Source organism: Nomascus leucogenys, chromosome 19 (genome assembly GCF_006542625.1).
Source record: "Nomascus leucogenys isolate Asia chromosome 19, Asia_NLE_v1, whole genome shotgun sequence".
NCBI lineage: Eukaryota > Metazoa > Chordata > Mammalia > Primates > Hylobatidae > Nomascus > Nomascus leucogenys.
The window spans coordinates 10,804,665-10,831,455 of NC_044399.1; the positions used below are offsets into that span (position 1 = coordinate 10,804,665).

At 37.0% G+C, this 26,791-nt stretch overlaps 1 protein-coding gene and 1 pseudogene across 3 annotated transcripts in view; one reads left to right on the forward strand and one right to left on the reverse strand.

Moving 5' to 3' along the window:
• Window positions 1–26,791, reverse strand: part of ROCK2 (Rho associated coiled-coil containing protein kinase 2) — a 169,080-nt gene that overhangs the window by 109,501 nt on the left and 32,788 nt on the right. For both annotated transcript variants that reach the window (XR_004027072.1, XM_003272748.3), the window contains exons 2-3: window positions 2,282–2,363; window positions 1,159–1,259 (exon numbers count right to left, since the gene is read on the reverse strand). Coding sequence is in view for 1 of the 2 variants with exons in the window: in XM_003272748.3 (XP_003272796.2) it covers window positions 1,159–1,259; window positions 2,282–2,363 (183 nt within the window). In the remaining variant the exon portion in view is untranslated. The remainder of the gene's footprint in view (window positions 1–1,158; window positions 1,260–2,281; window positions 2,364–26,791) is intronic.
• On the forward strand, window positions 16,191–23,871 carry LOC105737877 (annotated as a pseudogene). The gene is made up of 2 exons (XR_001113577.2): window positions 16,191–16,235; window positions 22,704–23,871. The product of XR_001113577.2 is annotated as an axin interactor, dorsalization-associated protein pseudogene (transcript).

Sequence of the window (26,791 nt, forward strand, 5' to 3'; positions counted from 1 at the left end):
TAAAGCTTGCCTACCCATGCAATTATTACCGTGCCATTTCATCATATTATCCTCAAGTGTGTCAGACTTCTTCAGAAGAAGAATATTCTTCTTATGGATATATATTACATAAATTGCACTACCCTGATCTACAAGTCCACTAAACCTGTCAAAGAAAGGCCCAGTGAGGTGTCTCATGCTTGTACTCCCAGCACTCTGGGAGGCCGAGCAGGTAGATCCCTTGAGTCCAGAAATTCAAGATCAGCCTCGGCAACATGGTGAAACCCCATCTCTACAAAAAATACAAAAAATGAGCCGGGTGTGTGGCACATGCCTGTAGTCCCAGCTTCTTGGAGGGCTGAGGTAGGAGGACTGCTTGAGCTTGAGAAGTCAAGACTGCAGTGAGCCAAGATTGTGCCACTGCACTCCAGCCTCAGTGACAAAGCAAGACTCAGTCTCAAAAAAGAACAAAAAGAAACAAAAAACCCAAAGAAAGAAGCAATGAAAGGAAAAAAAAAAAAGTCTATCATGACTTGTTCTTAACAAAATCCATGCTGGCTTATAATGATCACTACTTTTCTTAGTGCTCCATCAAGAGGGGTAAACGCTGTAGTGTGAAGAAGAGAATTTGACTCTAATTTAACTATAAGGACAATAATAGAGGAGTTTCATATACTCAGGTGATGAAAACAGGAATACAAGATTAGGAAGAGTTCCTAAGCCAATAATATAAAGGTAATAGTTATTGTCAACATTTATTATAATTCCAACTGGTACCACTTTGGCCTGCGAAAATAAATTTCAGATTTAACTTCAGTTATTAAAATTTATCTGTTAGGTTTCTTATATATCTAAGTAAATCTCAGTTCCTTAAGCAGATGTTTTTAATCTGAACATTCTAAATAAAAATACAACAGTTCTGGTGGAATATTAACTGCTAGGCAGATCACATGTGAAGCTATATTGGCCTTATTTTCTACAACGTGTTTCAGAGCTGGAAGAGACCCAGAGTAGACAACAAAGGCTTCCTTTTACAGATGAGGACACTGACCAAGATCATAAAGCCACCTTCTGGCATGGGTGGGCACAGAAATTAGACCTACTCAGCTGCTATTGATAATGCTTCACAAAACCATGATATCATAAAGAACAGTAAGAACAAAACAAATACTTTCTTACCAACTGCACTTCACCAAAAGCACCTCTTCCAATAACTTTTACAACATCATAGTCTTCTGCCTTCATCTGTAGACCTCTGATTTTTTTCACAATTTTCTCATCTACCATAAAAAGATCACCATACTTATAATATCAATCATATTTATATTTTTAAATAATCAACATATTTATAAATATATTTTTGTTTCAAGAAAAGACAGTTTTTAGCTAAACTTGCCAGTTTTTAAAGGCTGTTGGTTAAAAATCTAAGATATACATTAACCTTAAAGAACCAAAACTCTCTATGCTTATTAACACATATAAATGAACACCACTGACTGCCACAAAGTAGCAGTTACAGCTATTCTGTTTCTGATTCTGTTGCTTAGCAAGTTAGATGATAGCTGACACAGTGATGACCCAAGCAATCCTGGTGTGCACTCTGAATCATGGCAGAAAGTTGCCATGAAATTACTTGCAAGGCTAATCTTAGTAATGAATTTTGACGGCCTGTTTCTCTGAAAAGTGGTAATCATACTGTATAAATAGTAACTATAGATAAGATTGTTTAATTGGGAAAACATCTCAGTCTCTGCCAATTTCAAAGTAAAGAGCTTACTGCGATGATACAAAGTAAATATTAATTGTTTTGAGAATTTCTTATTCTTGGAATTCAATTTCATTTACTTCTGCATTGCAACATTAATACTGGCAAAGATTAAGGGTTACCACACATATGGTAATAATAGTTATCACATTATTTATTATTAACTAGTCTGAAATGTCCACAATTACAGAAGTATAAAGCTTATTAATTCTCTGGGTAATATTAAGTCTTGGAATTGTAAGTATTAATTTAAAACTTCTCTTCAAACTGCTATCAATAACCTGTCCTAAAATAGCTAGTCTTAATAATGTATTTCAAAATTTACAACTTTATCTGCTTTGCATATTGTAATTCGGTTCTGCAATTGCTTTAAAATAAAAGTAACAATTTTTGAATAAATCAAATGGTAAGCAAAAGACTTAAGTTTAATAAATAAGTTGATTAAATTAATAAATTTATAGGCTGATAATAACCAAACAGAAATCTCTTATCAAAAGTACAGTTACAAGATCAAATATGAAGTTTAAACATACTTACATCTATTTAAGAAATTATCTATGTTCTTGTTTTTCCTCAAAGCAGGAAAATCTAAATCAAGGACCAAGGAATTTAAGCCATCCTGTTAAGAAATAAAAAGAGGAAAAGACAGTTTTTACAATTTCCAAGCACTCATTTAAAAAAGTCTTTTAATTTTATCTACGTCATTTTCACCGGGAAAATGCCAACCCACTTTGATATGATAGTGTCCACAAGTTCCATATCCAACAGCTTTAACTGGTTTCCTAGCCTCTGTCAGAGAATATTAAGACTGCCCCTATCATGTTTTTCTGTGTTCTTTCAGCCAATGGAAAAATGTCATTTCAAAACATGTATCTATTATTATTTTTGCTAGACAGATGTCTTCTTTTCTCTCTTCAAATGGCCAAATTTCATCAGGTTTTGACTTCAAGAAATACAGCTACACTAAGTTCCCTCTCATTAAACCTGCATTAATGTTGTGTCTAGTGCAGATTAAGAAGAAAAAATCCAAAAATAAATAACACCATCCTTACCCTATGAGAGAGCTCAGTCTCAAAACTAAATTTCCTCTAAAAACAACAACAAAAGGATGATGCATTGTCTGGATTTCTATTTTTTCTTTACATTTCTGTATTTCCCATATTTTCTACAATGAACATGCATTAAAACAGAAAAAAACTATATATACATAATGGTGGAGGTGAAAAAACCTCACCAGAAAGTAACTAAGTCTCAGATTACTCAATGGAAATGATTGTGAAGGTAGCAGGATTTCTAAAACACTATCACATACATTGTCTCAACGCCAAGTAACTCTGTGGAGGGTAGGAGGAAACATCCTCAATTTAAAGATGAAGAAACAAATTAAGGCAGAGAGAAATTACATGACTTTGATTTCCTCAGGGTCACGCTGTTAGGAAATGACAGTAGCAGCATACAACCTAAATCTTAGGAGGTCCAATAGGCTTAACTCATCCCTCTAGTCTCAATGATCAGACTGACACCCTGCCAAAAGAAACAATGGGAGCCTGGGAGGGTAAACAGGGAAGCTAGAGGATTGCAGAAAACGAAACAGCAATAAAAAGAAACCTTTAGAGGACTTGGATAGGGGGAAAACATGGGGAAAATTACACACAAAATTTAGAAAGGTAATCCAGGTGGGCGTGGCAGCACACACCTGTAATCCCAGCTACTTGGGAGGCTGAGGTGAGAGGATCACTTGAGCCCAGAAGTTCCAGACCAACGTGGGCAACACAGTGAGACTTTGTCTCTGAAGAAAAAAATTTTCTTTAGAAAGGTAATTAATCTACTAATCCTAGAATAACTGTACATACTATGCTTGCCACTCAGTTATAGTTCATATTTTTAATTTTCATTCACTAAAAAATGTTAACACTTTATGAAAATATTATTTAATAACAGAAAGGGGCAAAGGTGTTAAGAGTAAACTATTAACATCTTTAATAACAAAATGATTTATATCCCACTGATCTCTAATACAGATACAAAGCAATCTTGATTCTCTTCAACTAAAAGAAAAAAATACATTTAAAAAAATCCAACTTCCAGGTAAGCTGGGATTGTTAAATTCACACATTGAGACATACCCTCCCACACACACACATAAACAACATCACACACCCACACCCACACCCACACACACACACACTCCTCCAAAACAGCTGCACTACTTTTCAAGGATTCTAACATTTGAGCATATTAGGCTATTTTTAAGTACCAAATCAATGTATCTTTATTAGTATAATTTTGATATTTCAATAAGTTTAAAATGTAAAATCTGAATCGTTTATATTTTAGATGTATCTAGATTTATACTCTGTATTACAATTTCAAATCAAAGAAAAGTATATTCATATGGAAAGCATTCTTCCATGCCTCCATTTACCTCCACGGGAAGAAAAATATAAATTGACAAGGCAAAGGCTTCTATTGCAACAGTAAATCTTCCTCAGAGACTTTTCAAACAAATAGAATATTAACACTTCATACTGAAATAAAAGTAACTCTGCATTAAAATCTCCATTTACACATAAGACAAGAGAAGCCTTTCTTTGAAGCAACACTACAACTTGACATTAATAAAAGAATGAAATCCTTGCTCCCCCCCATCTTCCCCCAAAAGTTCTCTCCAAGAGATGGGATTATGTGAAGATTAAGTAATCTGGAAAGTTTATAAATATTTTCCCATAATATTCCCGAGTAGAATAGAGTCAGAGAGCTTTTTCAGCATTTGGAACATCTGAACATTTGCTCAACTCAACCATCTTGTTTATAAAACCATTTTTTAAAGACCAAACGCTATCGCAATTAGGCACTATTAATTTATTTTTATGTAGCATCAATTTTTAATGATACTATGAGACTTTAATGTAGGTTGATAACATACACATTTATAAACTTACATTCTTACTTGAGGCCTTTACGTTTATAATTTTTACAATCAAAATAACATATACATTTATAAACTTACATTCTTACTTGAGGCCTTTACATTTATAATTTTTACAATCAAAATTTATTCTACTTAGTATCACCTTTTAAGAAAAAAATTCTGAATTGTTTTCAGATACCAGTGTTTTAAGTATATGAAATTAATACTGAGATCCAGTCACTGGGCAAGCTGAGTTAGCTCAGGACTTGATTGAAAGCCTATGTCTGTGACCTTCCTTGTTATGCAGTTTCAAATAAACCTTCATTAAGTTTTTTTTTTAAGTGTCAGTGATTTCAACTGTGATTATTTTCTTTAAGTGACACTAAACCAGACACAGTGGCACACCCCTGTAATCCCAGCTACTTGGGAGGCTGAAGTGGGAGGATTGCTTGAGCCCAGGAGTTCAAGAGCAGCCTAGGCAACACAGCAAGACCCAATCTCATTTTTTTAAAAATGATACTAAAACTGAGATAAAGAAATGTTAAAAAGAAATACAAATAAATTCAGGAAATGACTACAACCGAAATTTTAAAGCAATGAAGAAAACGATCTGCCTGTTTCTAACTGTATAGAAATGACAGGAGAACATTTGAAAATGATAGCCCCACTGAGACTAAACAAAACACTACCACCAATAACAAAATATTCAAAGACCAGAAAGAAAAATGCCAAACAATGGGTATGCACTAAAAGTCACAGAGGTCTATTGGATTTCAGGTCAGAAAGCAGCAAGATCAATGACTGATAATTAAAAGGGCCTAAATGAGGTGAGGAATTAAAACCAGACTGATTACTAGAAAACCAGTACTCGGGGTGAAAATCCCCACTCCTAAAATAAGACACTGGAGGGAAAAACAACAACAACATTTTATTGCCGAAGTTTCATATGAATCTGCATCACTAGATAGGTCAGACACAGCTTTCAATCAAGCCTTGGTCTATGCCCAGCTAGCCTAGTTACATCTCTAAGGTTACCAGCTGAGAAACGTGAATTAGCTCCAATGCAGAAACTAACTTAGGTTATCTATATGCAAAAAGCATGAGAGAAAGGCAGGGAGAAAAATGTGTTATCCTACTATATTTTTAAAAAAAACATGTATACGCCAACACCCAGTTCCCCTACTATAATTATTATGAGGGAAAAAATACATATACATAAAATGGTCTATTTTTCTAACTTTTCCTGAACACAGAGCCTTCATACTTCAGTTGTCAAGAAATGAAGTACTGAACTTGATTTCACTTTCACTGTACACTGCTTCTTAGTATCTTATTGTTGTTGGCCAGGTGCAGTGGCTCATGCCTGTAATCCCAGCACTTTGGAAGGCCAAGGCGGGCAGATCGCCTGAGGCCACGAGTTCCAGACCATCCTGGCTAACGCGGTGAAACCCTGTCTCTACCAAAAATAGAAAAATTAGCCGAGTGTGGTGGCGCAAGCCTGTGATCCCAGCTACTTGAGAGGCTGAGACAGGAGAATCGCTTGAACCCCGGGGGGGCAGAAGTTGCAGTGAGCTGAGGATCGCGCCACTGCACTCCAGCCTGAGTGACAGACCAAGACTCTGTCTTAAAAAAAAAAAAAAAAATCTAATTGTTGTTAAACATCCAAATAAAATGCTTCAAAAAATAACAATAAAAGGAGATTCGAAATACTTTACCAACCTGGAAAGTCTAAATCGATAAGCAATATGATGGAGATACCCTCTTAGGAATTTTCAACTGCTACATGAGGCACAAATTATCCTTTAGCTGAAAATTTTATACATTTATGAGTTGTCAGCACATAGGTAGTACTTAAAGCTATAAAACTGGGTAAGATCACCAGAGGAGTGATTATAGATAAACAGAAAAGAATCAAGTACAGAGTCCTGGGATGCATCAATATTAAGAAACAAGGGAGAAGAGGGGACTAAAATGGAACAACCATTTTTTTGAGGAGGGAAATCAAGACCATCGTGGCATCTTAGAAGCCAGATGAAGAGTGCAGGAAGAGGGAGAGAATGATAGACAAATGATAGACTAATGATAGTTAATCTGACTGGTAAATCAACCTAATTGAGGACTGTGAATTTAGTAACTCAGAGGTTAGCAGTAACTTTTCTAAAGGCTATTTGGATTACAAGTTTATTATTTCTAAATCACTGTTCACCACTTTCTTAGTACTACTATTTTAAATACTGTATTAAAAAAAAAACCTCCACATTCATAGACTGTAAATAATACCTAGCATTCAGCATGACCACAAATTATGTATCTTATTCTTTACAGCCTACCTACCAAAAACTTTAACTAAATTATACAGGTTAATACAGTATATATTACTAACAGGGACCTTTCTTGATTACTTTGCACCATGTATTCTGCAAAGCACTATACATGCACTTAACATTTTATTCCTCACAGCATATAAGTTAATACTATTGTCATACCTACATTAGTAGGCACAGAAACTGAAGCTTAAAGAGGTTAAAAAATGTGTCCAAGCCAGAATAGCTTATCTGTAACAGTATTAAAATTTTATGATGCTCTTATAAACAATATTGAACTTAAAAGTTAATAAAATAATAAACTTAATTAGTAAAGTTATTCCTCTAAAAGAATACTAAATAACAAACAAGTTTTAAAGTCAAGACAACCAAAGAAACAGTTAGTAAGCATATTTCTGTGTATCTGCTGTACAGATTAGTGACCAGGAAATGTTATTTAAATGAATTTGTAACACATTTCCTGTTTGCTATTTCAACTCCAAACACAAATACATAACTAAAATAGTTGATATGGTTTGGATTTTTGTGTCCCTGTCCAAATCTCATGTCAAATGTTGGAGGAGGGGCTTGGTGGGAGGTGATTGGATCACAGGATAAGACCTATCCCTGTTGTCATGATAGTGAGTGAGTACTCAGGAGATCTGGTTTAGAAGTGTGTAGCACCTCCCCCTTCTCCCTTTTCCTCCTTTCCCAGCCATGTAAGATATGCCTGCTTCCCTTTGCTTTCTGTCATGATTATAAGTTTCCTGAGGCCTCCCCAGCCATGCTTCCTGTACAGCCTAGGGAACTGTGAGTCAGTTAAACCTCTTTTCTTTATAAATTACCCAGTCTCAGGGTAATGAGCCAACAAATACACAGATGTGTTTTATAAAGAGATAATAAAGTAAAGGAAGTCTAGAAGTTAAGAAACCTGGGTTATATCATCACGGTTCTGCCATTTAGTGGCAACTTAAATTGAGGACGGGTAAGTCAACTTAATTGAGGACTGAGAATTTAGCAACTCAGAGGTTAGCAGTAACTTTGAGGAGAAAAACTTTAATAGAGGAAAAGATAAAATTGTGTGACCCTATACAAGTAATTTCACCCAATTTCTAGGGCCCTCATTTGTAAAAAAGAGTTCATAGCCTACAAAATCATTCTGGTGAGCAGTTCTTTAAAAATTGGCTATTTAAATAGTTAAAGCAAGGCCTGGCATAGGGAAAGAAACTTTCCTAGGGCAAAAGACAGGAGCAATAGGAATGCTTTTACTTTTCCTTAAGCCTCAGGCTCTAACAAGGCTCAGCATGGCAAGATAGGACCAGTATTATTAATTTTTCCTTTTTGCCTCACGTGCCAATATGGCTTGGCACAGTACTCTTCCTGATTTTGCCTTTCTTTAAAATTTTGAGTTTGATATTCTGTTCATAATGAGTCTTTGCATTAAATTTTAAAATATTACATTAAAATATCTTGATTACTGTGGCTTTTTAGGGTTCTCCCTTAAATTTTGTTCCAAATGCCTGAATGGCTTCACCCTAACCTCGGCCCTGGTCCTAAAAAGAGAGTGAACCTTTACAATGAGAGAGGCATTAATGATAGCATATTCTGATTTTAAAAGAAATGTACGGGCCGGGCGCGGTGGCTCACACTTGTAATCCCAGCACTCTGGGAGGCCAAGGCGGGCGGATCGTGAGGTCAGGAGATCGAGACCATCCTGGCTAACACGGTGAAACCCGTCTCTACTAAAAATACAAAACATTAGCCAGGCATGGTGGCGGGCGCCTGTAGTCCCAGCTACTTGGAAGGCTGAGGCAGGAGAACGGTGTGAACCTGGGAGGTGGAGCTTGCAGTGAGCCGAAATCGTGCCACTGCACTCCAGCCTGGGTGACAGAGTCAGACTCCCATCTCAAAAAAAAAATTTAAAAAAAGGACAGAGAGAGAGAGAGAGAGAAAGAAAGAAAAGAAAGAAGGAAAAGAAAGAGCAAAAAATCACATTATTGATTTGATCAAAGTTTTAGAAGAATTAAATGTAAAGTTGGTAATTGTTCTAATGGTGATAGTGCTGCTGTGCTGATAATAAAGCAGCTATTGCAGAGTTCTTGGATAGACATGATGCCAAACACTTTATATAACATGTCCTTATTTAATTTTCCTAGCAGACTGTGGAATTATATGGTGTTAATTATATGGTCTTAATATCACCATATTTTTTAGTTGAGGAAATTTGGCTTGGAGAACTTAAACCATTTCCCAGACCTGCGCAGCTAAGAAGCAGTAGGGTTGGTATTGGGCCCAATGCTGCTTTGAATAATTACTGGTATTTTTAAAATTAAATTCTAATTTTTTTCTTCTAAAATATTAAGTTGATGGGAAGATATGAATCAAATTACATTCATAATGTAATACATTGTTTTATTATTTTATTTATGTAATACATAATGTAATACATTGTTTAGAAACACATGAATAAAATTAAGATCAAATTATATTTGTATTACTATTTTTTTTTTTTTTTTGAGACACAGCCTTGCTCTGTCGCCCATGCTGGAGTGCAGTGGCATGATGTCAGCTCACCGCAACCTCCACCTCCACCTCCTCCTCTACCTCAAGTGATTCTTGTGCCTCAGCCTCCAGAGGAGCTGGGACTACAGGCACGTACCACTATGCCCGGCTACTTTTTTGTATTTTTAGTAGAGACGGGGTTTCATCATGTTGCCCAGGTTGGTCTCGAACTCCTGAACTCAGGTGATCCACCCGCCTTGGCCTCCCAAAGTGCTAGGATTACAGGTGTGAGCCACTGTGCCCAGCCTGCATTACTAGATTTCTTATGGTTTATTAATCAACAATTTTATCTTTTCCTCTATTAAAAAAAGCTTCTCTTCTCAAAAATTACATACAATGTTACCTGAAACTCCCTTTAAAACAGCAAACAGGCAATTTAAACACCTCTCTATTATAAAAATTATAAAAAGTAATGCATCATCTGTCTGAATCCTATTCTTAATTTAATATTGGTATTCAACTGAGAAACTACTGGCCAGATAAAATTAGAGTTGTTATTCTGATTGTAGGCAAGTTAGACTTTTTAAAAAGTATTTTCCATATTTGTAACTTGTACAGTTAAATATCATAGATAGACTTTAGGGCAAAAAAAAAAAATCTCATCCAGGATATAACACATACATACAAGAAAAATACCCCCAAAGGCCTGCTGGTTTTATGTTTTATTAATTTTCCTATTCAGTGCTCATAGTACACAGAATAATTATATGGCTTCAATATTTTGATATTCATAATATCGTTCAGCAGCAGCACTCTAAATACACTGGTGGCAGGATCTGTTTATATAGTGCTCCATTACAGATACTTCAGGGAAGACCAGGCTACCTTAAGAGAAGGCCTAGCATGGTGGCTCACGCCTGTAATCCCAACAATTTGGGAGGCCAATGAGGGTGCATCACCTGAGGTCAGGAGTTTGACACCTGCCTGGCCAACATGGTGAAACCCCGTCTCTACTAAAAATACAAAGATTAGCCAGGCGTGGCAGTGCACGCCTGTAATCCTAGCTACTTGGAAGACCGAGGCAGGACAATCACTTAAACCCAAGAGGCGGAGCTTGCAGTGAGCCGAGATCGCACCACTGCACTCCAGCCTGGGTGACAGAGTGAGATTCCATCTAAAAAATAAGAGAGAGAGAGAAAAAACAAAGGGTCTCAAAGCAGAATAACCTATACTTCATAGACATTTTGGAGATGAAGGGGCAAGATGGTGGGAGGAACAACTTTTCCTGTAAAGTCTGTCTAGTAACTAAGAATGCTGGAGATGACAATGGCCAACTAAATTACAAAGCAACATTTGTCTGTAATATATTTGTGGATATACAGTTGAGTAGATAGATACCTAAGCCACTCTGAATATAGAGCTATTCCAGTATTTGTTAAATTTTGAAAAGATACAACAAACAGATAAAGTTTTGTTTATTAGAAGGTAAAACAATTTGGTCATATTCACACTTAATGACAAGAAACAGTCTTCCCAGCCTGCTTCTAGTCAATTGTCAATTAAATAAACAGAACCTTCTTTTTCATTTTATAACAAGAAGTTTGTCTATATGGTTTCCACCCCTAAGAACCTAAATATAGAAAATCATTTTTCTACAATTGTGAAGTTAAATTTCTGCTTCATCTCCAAACAATATCCATCACTCAATAAATGTTAGCTATTATTACCACTATTTTCAATATCACCTAAATACACACTATGCATTTAAAGATTATGTAATTTAGGATATGGAGAGTTGGAAGGTTTTTACACTTTAACGTCTAAACCTATTAGCACATTTTTTATACTAACAGAACCAAAAACAGTTCCATCACTAACATAATGTGTTCCATAAAGAAAATTATTTTACTCCTTTAAATCTCATTTTTGACATCTATGCAATACAACATGTAAGTCTCAGGGCTAGTGTGACAACTAATGAAAGACTGTGATGCCAAATGAAACAAAGGTTAGGTACTAGTCACTGTAACTCCTTTTGTTATGAATGTACTTATGTTTTAATCAATTTTAAAAGCTCTTTCATTCCCAAGTAATTTTCAATCTTATTTTAAGTTTATACAGCTTAACATTTTATTTAAGACAGTTAAAATCTGGGAAAGATTAGATATAATACAAAAGTGCTTGGAGCAACATTATTTGTAACAGCTCAAAGCAACCTAAAAATCTGGAACAGAAAAACTAAGTAAATTTTACTAAAGCTTGTCAAAGTTATATTAAGCAATCATTAAAAATAATTGTTACAAAGACTAGGAATTAGTATTTTTTAAAAATTAATGTTTAAAAAGTACAGAATAAAAAATGTATAATAATTCTACTTAAGGGAAATATGTATATGAAATTTTTGAATGGAAAACAAAAAATACAATATCATACCATGATGAAATTATATGATTTTATTCTTTTCCCAAATTTTTTGTGGTGAAATTTTGTATTAATAACTCATAATAAAATATAGCAAATCTAAGTAAACAAGATCTAGGGTATTACAAAAGACAGTCTTAATACATTTAGACCTTTTAAAAAAATTACTCATTTATTATCTATAGCTCCATATCTCTACTGAAACAGATGCTATTTTAAATCCCAATGCATTTCACTATTCGCTGCCTCCTACAAGTCATATGTTGTTTTTTTTTTTTTCTCTCTTCTCTGAACTGGGATCTTAACAGGGATTAATACATTAATTTGAGAAAACCTAACTTTTTTTTCCCACCCAAGAACAAGGTAGGTCTCTCCATCTATTTCTTTCAGCAAAGTGATAAACACATCTATTCTAAATACATGTTGTTAAGTCTATATGCTAAGTATTTTACCCTTTTGTGGCTATTACCACATTATATTAGGTCAGCCATGTGGAGGACACAAGCTCTCTGAGTATCTTTATGAACAAAATTTTTTCAAGTTTCTGATGAAACTTGAAATGTTCGAAATATCCCATTTCTTTCTAATTAATGATGTTTAAACATACATTAGGTAATTAAAAGCAAATGTAATTTCCCTAAAACTGTTAAAAACTTGTACATAAAAATAAAAACTTCATGAAAAACATAGGTGGGGTAGTGATTAGAAGGTCAGGATGCGGCAACATTCTGGAAAATTCTGTTTCTTGACCTAGCTGCTGATTATATGGGTTCTCAGATTGTAAAAATTTATCAAGCTGTATACATACAATATACATACTTTTCTGTGAGGGTATATATAGACATATATTTACAAAGAATGTTTTGGATGCATTGGATAATAATGAACTTATTGACAACACAAAAATAGCACAGGCGGCCAGGCACAGTGGCCTGTAATCCTAACACTTTGGGAGGCTGTGGCAGGCAGATTACCTGAGGTCAGGAGTTCGAGACCAGCCTGACCAACATTGTGAAACCCTGTCTCTACTAAAAATACAAAAATTAGCCAGGCATGGTGGTGCTAGCCTATAGTCCCAGCTACTTGGGAGGCTGAGGCAGGAGCATCACTTGAGCCTGGGAGGCAGACGTTGCAGTGAGCCAAGATGGTGCCACTCCACTCCAGCCTGAGCAACAGTGAGACTCCATCTCAAAAAAAAAAAAAAAAAACAAAAAAAAAAAACACACACACACACACGGGCAAATGAACTTTAAAACCTGTTTGCCATCATTGTGCTTAGACATTTTCACATATTCTAATATATTCTATCTTCTCAATCAGGGAGGACATATGAGTAAGAAACTCATCCTCAAGTCTGCTACATTTCAATGAAAATTTTTTATTACAGAGACTTATCCTCCAAACACTTTTAAAGCTTATTTGTGTTCAAAGTGCTGGGAGGGAGCAGGTTATGAGAAGTCACACGACTTTATACTTTGGATCCCATCTTCCATGTAATGGAAAAGATGTTTCTATAACTCTTAAAAACAAGTCAGCAATTTTGAGTGAGAAGAGGAGAGCTGCCCTGCTGGAGAATCTGAGATGGAATTAAAGGAATTTCAAACACAAAACTATCTTTCCCTATTGTCAGAATTTGATATATCACTATAGTTATTATAAATATGTTTTAAAACTACAGAGATTTAAAAATCTCATTTTATATTCCACACTAAAAAATCACTGGAGGCCAGGAGCGGTGGCTCACACCTGTAATCCCAGCACTTTGGGAGGCCCAGGTGGGCAGATCATTAAGTCAGGAGTTCGAGGCCAGCCTGATCAACATGGCTAAACCCTGTCTCTACTAAAAAAAATACAAAAATTAGCCGGGCGTGGTGGCCCGCACCTGTAATCCCAGCTACTCAGGAGGCTGAGGCAGGAGAATCGCTTGAACCTGGCAGGCGGAGGTTGCAGTGAGCCGAGATTGCACCACTGCACTCCAGCCTGGGCGACAGAGCAAGACTCCATCTCCAAAAAAAAAAAAAAAAAATCACTGGAAATATCCCAACATCAAATCATTATACCCACAGACATAATCTTCAATTTTCCAGTCAAATATTAATCAAATCTAAACAATGAACTTTTTAAGGCACAACCAAGTACTTTTATAAACCAAGTTCACATGAAAAATCAAGGGCAAAAATGTGTGCCCACAGATCACGTTAGGAAATTAACATTTACTGAGTGCATACTAAGTGCAAAAGAAAGTCACTTCCTCATTCAATTCTCGTAAAAGTCCTGCTAGAAAAAAAAAATGGAGAAGTGCTTTGAGGCAGAGCCACTTAGGGATACAGCAGAGGCAGAAACTGCAACCAGGAGCAGGTCTTTCTGCTATTCATACAACTACCACTAAGAACTACGAAAGAACACAGCAAGAAGAAAATAGTTGTTGATGGCTGTTTTAAAGTACGCACTCTTCTCTTTTCTTCTTCTAACTACATTTGTAACTATGCAGAATGAGTAGCCAACCTAACTTTCATGGAAAAGTAAAAATGTTCTTCTCAACAGAAACCAGAGAAGCAAGGCACAACTCATCCTTACCCAGGAGGCAACAGTTCTTTCATACCTCTCAGGAAACTTCTTTAAGTAACACTTTTTAAAAATCAGAAAACATCTTAACAACCTTTTAAATATCTGTCCTGTCTCTCTTTTGTCCACTGTATGTGCCCTCCCCTATAAACAAAGAATGATGAGCAAGTCTTGGAAAGCGAATCTAATTCACAGTTTTTGGGGTCTATTTCATATTTTGGTAGCCTATAAATTCTTATTTGTCAGAGAAAAGGTCCCATTGAACAATTTGATAACTAATAGGTAAATCTACAGTTTCTAAAGGCTAATTACCAACTAGACCATTTCATCCATAAATCTGCATATTGCTCCTTCCTTTCTGGCAATAACAGCACCTTAAGCAGGAATAATAATTTATCAACCAATTTAGATACACATTAGCAACTATGGTTTTTTTGGGTTTTTCTGAGACAGAGTTTTGCTCTTGTTGCCCAGGCTAGAGTGCAATGGCGTGATCTCGACTCAATGCAATCTCTGCCCTCCCCGGTTCAAGAGATTCTCCTGCCTCAGCCTCCCAACTAGCTGGGATTACAGGCACCCACCACCACGCCCGGCTTATTTTTGTACTTTCAGTAGAGATGGGTTTTCACCATGTTGACTAGGCTGGTCTCGAACTGCAGACCTCAAGTAATCCACCTGCCTTGGCCTCCCAAAGTGCTGGGATTACAGGCGTGAGCCACCACGCCCGGCCAGCAACTATGGTTTAAAAGAAATACAGGCGTGGTGGCTCACGCTTGTAATCCCAGCACTTTGGGAGGCCGAGGCAGGCGGATCACAAGGTCAGGAGATCGAGACTACAGTGAAACCCCGTCTCTACTAAAAATACAAAAAATTAGCCGGGCGTGGTGGCGGGCGCCTGTAGTCCCAGCTACTCGGAGAGGCTGAGGCAGGAGAATGGCGTGAGCTCCCGGGAGGCGGAGCTTGCAGTGAGCCGAGATTGCGCCACTGCACTCCAGCCTGGGCGACAGAGCAAGACTCCGTCTCAAAAAAAAAAAGAAATACAAAATTACTCAAAGACACTGAACCTAAATTGCCACAAATAACCATAATTTTTCTTACACTTAAAATGGAAAAGGCAACAAAGTCAACAAAAATCTAGACTTTATTCTTTGAACCATCTTGTAGGCTTAATAACCGTATTTCTACAAAATAGTACACTGTGATCCAGTACCCTTATTTCCAAGTATCCACCAGATACCCAGAAGACCCAAGAAGTCTCCTAAGTTGAGTGGACCTACTCAATGAGTGTAAAATGATCTACTAAGGTGCAAAAAAAAAAAAGTTGTATCACTGTTGAGCAGAATTAGAAAGTGAGTATTGTGATTTAGCAACTACAGCCACTAACATATTATGCTTCTTCCATTTGTATCTATACCTCCTTGTGAAATTTCAGGAGGAAAAAAAACTTATGATAGTTCTCAAAACCTGGTAGCAAAATAAACTGAACTTAGAACCTAATCTTCAAATCACTGCAACATTAAACCAAAATTGTAAAAAGTGATAAAGCATATGTCATTTAGTGGGGAAAGAAAAAGTTTGTACCATTAATAAAGTAATATTTATAAAAATCTTATGTTTATAAAATTATACTTTAAAAACTCCTCTTTTATGTGTATTTTATAATTTACATGTTTTAATACTATAGTCCATGTATACAAATTATAAATAAAATATATTTGGAGATATTCTCAAAAATTTTTCAATGATGGGATACAAGATTAAAACTTTGCAGGTCATAAATTCCTTAAAGGTAAGGAATTTTTTATCTTCCTTAAAGGTAAAAACTTATTTTCTATATTCCAGGCATAGTGTATATACTCAAAAAAACTGTTGTGTAAATAGCCAGCATCTTGGTATCAACATAACCAAAACTAAATTAGGCATCTTCTCATTCAAATCTTACCTACTCTGCTGGGCGCGGTGGCTCATGGCTGTAATCCCAGCACTTTGGGAGGTCAAGGCGGGCAGATCACCTGATGTCAGGGGTTTGAGACTAGCCTGGCCTACATGGTGAAACCCCATCTCTACTAAAAATACAAAAAATTAACCAAGCGTGGTGGCAGGCGCCTGTAATTTCAGCTACTTGGGAAGCTGAGGGAGGAGAATCGCATGAACTTGGGAGGTGGAGGGTGCAGTGGGCCAAGATCGCGCCATTGCACTCCAGCCTGAGTGAAACGCCGTCTCAAAAAAAAAAAAAAAAAAAAAAAATCTTACCTACTCTATATCTAATAAGCAACGCCATTCTATGTAAGTCAAGTTTAGAATTCCTTTCCCTTGTCCCTTACTTCAAGTCATTCCCTCTGTACTGCTGATACTTCCTCTAAGGTCTCACAGTTGACTCCCTTCTCCACTTCATTCTCCATTAAGGTTTCAGATTCACATTATTTCTTACCTACCAACTCGTTTCCCTGCCTCTAATCTCCCTCTGCTCCAGTACATCTCCATTCTACTGCTGAGTAATCTTTCTGAAACATAAAGGTATACATTTCATGCTCTTCTTAATATTCAAATTTGCTGGGGCGGGGGGGCTTTTTTGTTGTTTTTTTTTTTTCTTTTGAGACGGAGTTTCACTCTGTCGCCCAGGCTGGAGTGCAGTGGTACGGTCTGGCTCATTGCAACCTCCGCAAGTGATTTTCTTCCCTCAGCCTCCCAAGTAGCTGGGATTACAGGCACCCTTAACATTATTCCATACCTTCCAAATGCCTAGAAAATCAAGTCTAAACTAGCATTTGGAATACTTTGCCCCACTGACCTTCTCCAATCTGACTTCCCACTATTTATGACCCTTCTTTCACATTTGCTCTAGATTTGTATTGTGCAATAGAGAAGGCGCTTAGTTACATCTGATTACCAAGCACCTGAAATGTGGTTAGCCTGAACTGAGATGCTCTGGTAAATGTAAAACACATTGGATTTCAAAGACTTAGTACTAATAAGAATATGAAATAACTTTTAATAACTCGTTAATAATTTTAAAATATTGATTACATGTTAAAATAATACTTTGTTATACTGGGTTAATGAAATATTTATTGAAATTAATTTCATCTGTTTCCCTCCACTTTTTAAAATGAGGCTCCTGGAAAATTTTAAATTATATATGTGGCTCACATTATATATCTATTGAACAGTATCCATTGGAAAGTTTGGACCACCCAAACTTTCATCTTTCACCTTGGTTTTTCTACGTCCATCACTTTCCTCACAGTCTTTCACCACAGAACATTCAACACTCATTCATTTGCTGAGGGGTAGCCATGTACCAAGGCTGAATGCTGAGCATTAAAATAAAAAAACAAAAAAGTTAAAGTTCTTCAGTCATCTCTACTTGTTCAAATTTTTATCTATTCTTCAAAGATCAGTTCAGATAAAACTTATTTCTGTGAAATCTTCAGGATCCTCCAGGATAAAAATCTCTCCTTCCTAACTCCTACACATTACATGTTCTTCAAAGATGTCACTTTGTCCTTATAAAAGTTATTTTTGTACACAGCTTATCTCACATCTATTAGCTGTAAATTCCTCAAGTGCAGAATTCTTCAAATCTTGCTTAACTCACTGAGAACTTGCACAAGCCTTCATCACCAAACCTATCCACGTTCCTGCATCTGTGCCCACACATTTTACTTTCTTTCTTGCTATTATGGATGTACAGTCCTAGCTACAGCTAATCCCTCCACCTACACACTAAATTTCCCATTCCCTCTTGCTCATTAACACCACAACAGCAATTCTCCCATGATCTCTTCATTTCTTCTCACCGCCTTCTCTACTTGATTACTGCCACTGGCATGGAAACATGTCGTTATCTCTCTTACCCTTAAGAAAAAATCTCTTGACCCTACCTCCCATACAGCTGCCATTTCATTTCAATCATTTTCTTCACAGAAAAATTTCTTGGAAGAGATACCTATTCTAGCTGTCTTAAGTTTTTCTCCTCCTATTCCCTTTACAATTCACTATAATCAGTTCTCCCCCGACTAACAGCCATCATCACACTCCTAAACTTTTCTTTTCAAGCTTATCAGTGACCTACATGTTGCTAATCCAATGATCATGTCTCAGTTCACATCTTACTTGACCCATAAACATCTTTAGACAGTCCTTCACTATTTTTTTCAAAATAACAGGTCAAAGTTTGGTCAGGACTGCCTTGACCTATTATTTTCAAAAACTTGAAAACTTTTTCTACTTTGCTTTGATGAAAACCCATTTAAATCATTTATCACATATTTCTCTGGTTGCCCTTTCTTAGTATACTTTATTGGTTTTCTCCTGTCTTTGGGCCTCTTCTCTCTTAAATTTACTCACTCCCTCGAACTCCATCTTGTCTTGTGTCTTTAAATATGTGCTGATGGCTCCTAAATTCATTATCTCTATTCCAACTAAAATCCTGAATTCAAGACCCATGTATCTATTTGCTATTTATCAGCTTTTTCTGAATGTCTAGTAAGTATTTCAAACAATAACGTCCAAAACTATGCCCTATCCCTTCCTTTTCCTACTACAACCACTTCCCTCCTTCAGTCTTTCACATCTCCATTCATGCCAATTCCATCCTTGCAAATACTCAGGCCAATAATGCTAATATTCAAATCTGACTGCTTTTTCTCTCAAGAGCCCGAATCCTAACACTTACAAATCTGGTCAAGACTGACTTCAAAATGAATCCAGAACTCCACCAGATTTCACCACCTTTACAAATCACCAACATTTTGCTGGAATCATTGCAAATGTCTACCATTAGGTCTTCTTGCTTCCAACTTTGCCTTCTCTCTCTTCTTAGAATATTTTCAATGGCACACAGAGAATGATGCTGTCACTCCTCTGTTCAAAACCTCCAACGGCTTCCCATTTCATTGAGAGTAAGGCACAATTCCCAGCCTTTGAGTCTATCATCTGCTCGCATCCACCTAGTTATTAACTCTCAAACCTCACCTCCCATTACTTTCTGTCCCACTCATTGTGCTTCTGCCACACTGGCCTTCTAAAGGTTTCGAAATCACAACAGGTACCCTACACAAGAAGTAGGAATGGTGTAGGAAGGTAGCTCAGTGGCAGACAGGACACTAACAAGGAGGGAAAACTGAGCAGCACCACAGCTTTACAAGGTTGGGAGACTGACTAAATATGAGGAATTCAGCCAATTAGTTACTATGTAATAACTGAATCAGGTTCATACTAATGATAGAATAAATACAAATATGGGGGAGGAGGGTTGGGCACACTACAATGAACTCATGGTGTTGAGCTGGAACTAGAGGTATCAATATGAATGAACAGATTTCAATATATAAAAGATACAGGAGGCCAGGTGTGGTGGCTCATGCCTGTAATCCCAACACTTTGGGAGGCCGAGGAGGGTGGAACAACCGAGGTCAGGAGTTCGAGACCAGCCTGGCCAGCATGGTGAAACCCTGTCTTTACTAAAAATACAAAAATTAGCTAGGCGTGGTGGCACACGCCTGTAGTCCCAACTACTCAGGAGGCTGAGACAAGAGAACTGCTTGAACCCGGGAGGCAGAGGTTGCAGTGAGCAGAGATCATGCCACTACACTCCAGCCTGGACAACAGAGCGAGACTCCATCTCAAAAATAAAGTTAAAAAAAAAAAGATGGATACAGAAATATAGATGTAGATAAACGTCTGTGTGGGTATACACACACACACACTTACATGCATGCACATGCTTCCTGGATGTGACCACTGAAAGGGCCTGTTATACAATAGATACTCCCATAGCAATAAGCTCATCTAGCACTCAGATCTTGGTTTTAAAATACTACTCTTCACTAAAAGGAACTAGGGCTCCTTGGAGAAATAGCTGATTCTAAGGCTGGAGTAGGAAAATGATAAGATGAGCTTGTAGCATCTTGTGCCAAAAAGGAAGGAAGTGCACAGGTGATAAAATGGCATAGAGCTATACATACACAATGCATCAATGTCAATGTCCTTGTTTTGAGAATAAACTATAGTTATGTAAGATATAAACACTATGGGAAATGGGGTACACAGGACCATTCTGTACTATTTTTGCAAACTTACTGTGAATTTATAATTATTTCAAGAAAAAAGTTTAAAAACAAGTAAAGAAGTGTACAAGGACTGATGGTGACTTGTCAAGAGGACATATAAGCCAGTATGAAAGGGCTCCCAGTGGCAAATCTGGAGCAATTTCTACAAAATAAATGGCTTGTAATCATCAAAACTGTAAAGAGCATGAGAGTCAAGAAAGACTGGGGAGCTGTTCCAGATTGAAGGAGATTCGAGAGCCATGAGAGTTGGATGAATATATGATCCTGGGTCAGATTCTTTTGCTATGAAGAACATTATTTGGACAGTCGACAAATCAAATGTTTTGTGTATGCAGTAAGTTTATAAAAATTGTTTCAAAATAAGAAGTTTTTTAAAAACCACAAAAGGCATGTTCCTGACTCAGGGACTTTGGACTCACTATTTCCTTCTGCCAGAAATGCTCACACCCATATATCTGCACCACTTGGTGGCAGCTCTCTACCAAGTCTTCACTTAAAAGTCACTTTTTCTGGGAGAACTTATTATAATATGTAAACTTTAAAAATTCCGTATTTCGCATTATCTTTCTTTGTTTTACCTTCTTTCTCCTTACCACTTATCACTATCCTACAAACAATTAAATTATTACCTAGCTCCTTATTAAAATGCAAACTGATAGGGAGGAAATTTTTATCTGCTTTGTTCACTGCCTAAACCAGTGGTTGGCATGCCGTAGTTACTAAATATTCATTAAATGACTGAGTGTACATAAAATCCTTTGAACACAAGGGATTTAAGAATCAATTGCAAAATAAGTTCACTTTCTCAATCAAGGCAAAGGAATACAAAAACAGGTAAAAGAACTCTCTGTTAACTTGATAGCTCTGGGATATCATTTCAACAAATATGTCTACGGCATAAATGAATGAGCTAATGTTCTTGCCCTAAGGAGCTTAGTGAACAAACCTATTTCCATCAGCAAGCAAAGCCGTAATACCGCAGCCAGCTAATACAGCAAGAAAATACCTACCAACACCATGTGGGAAGTACCGTATAAACAATCCAAATGCTGACAGACAGGAATTAACTACAGCAGACCTGTCTGAAAAATATGGGAAGATACAGAAAGCAGGTTTTCTTGGAGGAAAAAAGAATGACGCCAAACTAATATTCTAATAAAGTCAGTGGTATATACCAACAGACATACGTAACTGAGGTCTCCATATTTTATTACCACGTTTCCTTGAAAAACTACCGAGGCTATAATTACACTAACAACAATGGTTTCAATTAATTTACAGTATTATAAAATGTGCTGAATGGTTTGTACTTTAAAAAGTATAATTCAAAAATCTAAAGATGATCTTATGGTTTCTACACATGAAGTAGTCAAATCAGTAGCATCCCATTTTATGAATACTTTTTTCTCCTGTGTACCAGGTAATGAAGCTGACCTTCCTTTCTTGCATAATTGTCACCAAAATGACAGAAAACATTATCTTTTTGTTTGTTTGTTTCTGAGACGGAGTCTCACTCTGTCATCAGGCTGGAGTGCAGGGGTGCGATCTCAGCTCACTGCAACCTCTGCCTGCCAGGTTCAAGCAATTCTCCTGCCTCAGCCTCCCAAGTAGCTGGGACTACAGGCGCATGCCACCACGCCCAGCTAGTTTTTGTATTTTTGGTAGAGATGGGGCTTCACCATGATGTCCAGGATGGTCTTGATCTCTTGACCTCGTGATCCGCCCGCCTCAGCCTCCCAAAGTGCTGGTATTACAGGCACTAGCCACCGCACCCAGCCAGAAAACATTATCTTAAAGAAACTTCTAAATAACAAATATATCTGAATTTAAACCAACACTTCTGAAAATGAAACATACCAAAAAGACTCTATACAGTCAGCCCTCCATATCCGTGGTTTCTGAATCCATTGATTCAACAATCGGAACTGAAAATATTCAGGAAAAAAACCAAGAGATTGCTGCATCTGTACTGAACATACACAGACTTTTTTCCTTGTCATTAGTCCCTAAACAATACAGCACAACAACTATGGGCGAAAAATGGGCTTGGGCGGTTCCTTGGCGGGTGGCAGTGGTGGCCTTAGCGGTTCCTCCTGGCCCTGTTAATGTCAGGGCCAGGCCCGGGCAGGATGGTGCCCTAGAACCCGGCCTTGCTGGGGTAGGGGCGGGAGGGGACGGGGTAGGGACCGGCCGTGTCAGAGGTGACCTGGAGTCTGCTGCAGCGCTGGGGCGCCAGTTTTAAGAGAGGCGCCGACTTCGACTCTTGGGGCCAGCTGGTGGAGGCGACAGACGAGTATCAGATACTAGCAAGACATCTACAAAAAGAGGCCCAAGCTCAACACAATAATTCTGAATTCACAGAAGAACAAAAGAAAACCATAGGCAAAACTGCAACATGCTTAGAATTGCCAAGTGCAGCTTTACAGTCCACACAGTCTCAAGAAGAATTTAAACTGGAGGACCTGAAGAAGCTAGAACCAATCCTAAAGAATATTCTTACATATAATAAAGAATTCCCATTTGATGTTTAGCCTGTCCCATTAAGAAGAATTTTGGCACCTGGTGAAGAAGAGAATTTGGAATTTGAAGAAGATGAAGAAGAGGGTGGTGCTGGAGCAGGGTCTCCCGATTCTTTTACTGCTAGAGTTCCCGGTACTTTATTACCAAGGTTGCCAATGGAACCAGGAATGACATTACTCACCAACAGAATTGAGAAAATTGGTTTGAAAGATGCTGGGCAGTGCATCGATCCCTATATTACGGTTAGCGTAAAGGATCTGAATGGCATAGACTTAACTCCTGTGCAAGATCCTCCTGTGGCTTCAAGAAAAGAAGATACATGTGTTCATTTTAACGTGGACATTGAGCTCCAGAAGCATGTTGAAAAATTAACCAAAGGTGCAGCTATCTTCTTTGAATTCAAACATTACAAGCCTAAAAAAAGGTTTACCAGCACCAAGTGTTTTGCTTTCACAGAGATGGATGAAATTAAACCTGGGCCAATTATAATAGAACTATACAAGAAACCCACTGACTTTAAAAGAAAGAAATTGCAATTATTGACCAAGAAACCACTTTATCTGCATCTACATCAAACTTTGCACAAGGAATGATCCTGACATGATGAACCTGGAACTTCTGTGAATTTTACCCCTCAGTAGAAACCATCATAGCTCTGTGTAGCGTATTCACCCTTCAACAGGCAGGAAGCAAGCCGTACCCAGACCAGTAAGCTGGAGGGAGTCCAACGCAAAGCTGCACCACAGAATTCAAAGTCCAGCACATCACTGACGTATAGGACTCCTTTGGATACAGGTTTATTGTAGCTTTTGAAATATGTTTTTACTTTTCTATTAAAAAAAAAAAACTATCGGCATAGTATTTACATTGTATTAGGCATTATAAGTAATCTAGAAATGATTTTAAGTATACGGGAGGATGGGCACAGGTTATATGAAAACACTACACCATTTTATATAAGGGACTTGAGCAAGGATGGATTCTGGTATCCTCTAGAGGTCCTAGAACCAGTCTCCCACAGACTTCGAGGAATGACTGTATATGTACGTGTGTGTGCATATGCAGTATACACAAAATAAAGATGGTTTGATTTAATTGAGCTTACACACGACTCCCACCCATCATCTTACAACCTAACTGGTTCTTTGATAATGACTGAAATTTAAATTTGTAAATAAAATTCGAATTTCCAATAGAAACAGTATTGTAAATCAGGGTTCTATACCTGGAAAGTTATTTCAGTACTCATCTCCACCAAAAAATTGTTTTAAAAATCACAAAAATGAGTATATGAAATATAAAAATGTAGTTTAATGTTCCTAATATGAAACCAATCAATTACTGTATTACGTTAGCTGGATTTGGTGGCTCATGTCTGTAATCCCAGCACTTTGGGAAGCTAAGGCAGGAAGCCCACTTGAGCTCAGGAGTTTAAGACCAGTCTGGGAAATGTGATGAAACCCTGTCTCTACAAAATATACAAAAATTAGCCAGGCATGGTGGCGTATGCCTGTAGTCCCAGCTATTCAGGAGGCTGAGGTGGGAAGACGGTTTGAGCCCTGGAGGGAAAGGTTGGAGTGAGCCAAGGTCATGCCACATCACTCCAGCCTACTCTGTCTCCAAAAAGAAATAAAAGAAAAAAAAAGAGCTATGTCAAATTTTTCTTTGAGAGATTTCTATGAATGGACTGAACTAATTATAAAATTACGTAAAATAAAAGTCAAACGAACATGACCTAAAGATACTTTCTTTTCCTGGTAAATATCCCTGTAATAAATACTGTGTATTTCATTTCTGTTTTTAATTTAGCCTATGTTATGGTAATCTGATCCTAAAGTTTGATGAGTTTTTTTAAGGGAAGCAGTTTGACTGCATTTGTGTCACCTGGTGTTAGCACTGATTACAACCTCAGGGAATACTAAATGAGTTCTGGCCATTACTGTAAAGTCTTATTTACAATTTTTAAAAAAAGGTTAAAGCGGAGTTGGGTTCAAAGTCAAGCAGTTTTAAATGGGTGATTCCTACAATTAACGTGCCTAATCACATGGCTTAGTACTGATGAAAGATATTGCCACATTATTGTGACATATACTGCAATACTGAGAGAATTCTTGGAGTACACAACTCATTGACTCTTAGATAAATTCTGAATATGAACAGCAAATAACCAGATTGCATAACGGTTACCAAATTGCAAACATAATCATCACAAAATATTCTATTTTTTTATAATTTCTGAGAATGCAAAATAATATTTTATATCCTGGCATGCTCAACATTACTTACTACAAATCCATGCTCTGCAAAATTCATAAAAATATAAGCTCAATTCATAAAATTCATAAAAATATAAGCTCAATTGAAGAAACAATCATAGGTTGTATACACAACCTATGTCTGTTATATAACAGACACTGACCACAACAGTGATTTACCATTTTAAGTTACACTAAATTACTTAATTTTCCTGAATCTTGATCCATATAAATGACACACATTTATTCTCATCTACTCTTATTCTTGTAATAAAGCAAGGAAGATTTCACCTCTGTGAGAAAAATGTATCTATGACTCAAATTTCATTTAGGACAACAGTTTTGTCCTGTATTTGAGCCACAGCCTGCATCCTAGATTTTACCAGTAACATAGATGACATTCTGATCTCTAACTTACTTCTCCAACTCTCAACTAGCTATGAAATCAGCATGAGAGTAATTATAATATATCAAGCCCCTGAAATTCTACTATCTAGTACACTGAAACACTTTTTTAAAAAAACAAACAATTCTTAAGACAATCTGGAGATTTCTATCTCTACCAATGATAGACTAATTTGTTGCAAGCCAATCTTATCAATGAGGAAAAGCTTTAAAGGCCAAACGAATTTATTTTTAAAAATCTACTCAAGTCCTGGAGAGTCCCCAAAGCAGTCAAGATTTGAAACCAAAATCCTTCAGGTGGCAGGGTGGTGGGTGGAGAAAGAAGTGAACCTAAAGTTGACTACAAAGTTGCAGCTCTGAAGTTGAGAAGCCTAAGAGAGCTTCTAGCATTCTTACAGAGTAGCGAACACAAAAATTAGAGTTCTGGGCTTACGAAGAAGAAAAAGTCCAGGGTTTTTAATTGAGTCTACTAAAGGGCTATACCCTTGAAATAATAAGGAAAAATCAAAACTAGACCAACCCTCAAAAGATTGAAAATCTGCCTCAAATCAGTTCAATTACTGAATAGATTAAGGTAGTCTGCCTCAATCGTAATTGCCAGAAGAAAATGTAAATCCTCTCTGAAGACAATGTTACCTAATTCTATGCAATTTTTTCACATGCAATGCCCAGCAGTCAAACATTAGCAGCCATACCAGATGATAAAACAAAAATATCATAAAATCGAGAGAAACCACGCACACACGCACACACACACACACACACACACACACACACCCCCTATAGGAGATCCAGAAACTTAACATAAACTTCAAAATCACTGCTATTAATATGTTTGAGATATCAAGATGGGGGATTTCGATAGAGAACTTGAAGAATATCCAGAATTATCTAGAAAGGCTATTAATATCCCCCTCCCTTTTCCAAGTACAAATATGTACAATGATGATTTTTCTTCATTTACTTCAACAAATACAACATATCACAACTGATCGCATGAAGAAGCAGATGAGAATCCAGCCGTCGTTTCCTACTAAAGTCAGACGCTAAAAAGATTTGCAAAATTACAGAGCAATGCCACTCCTCTCACT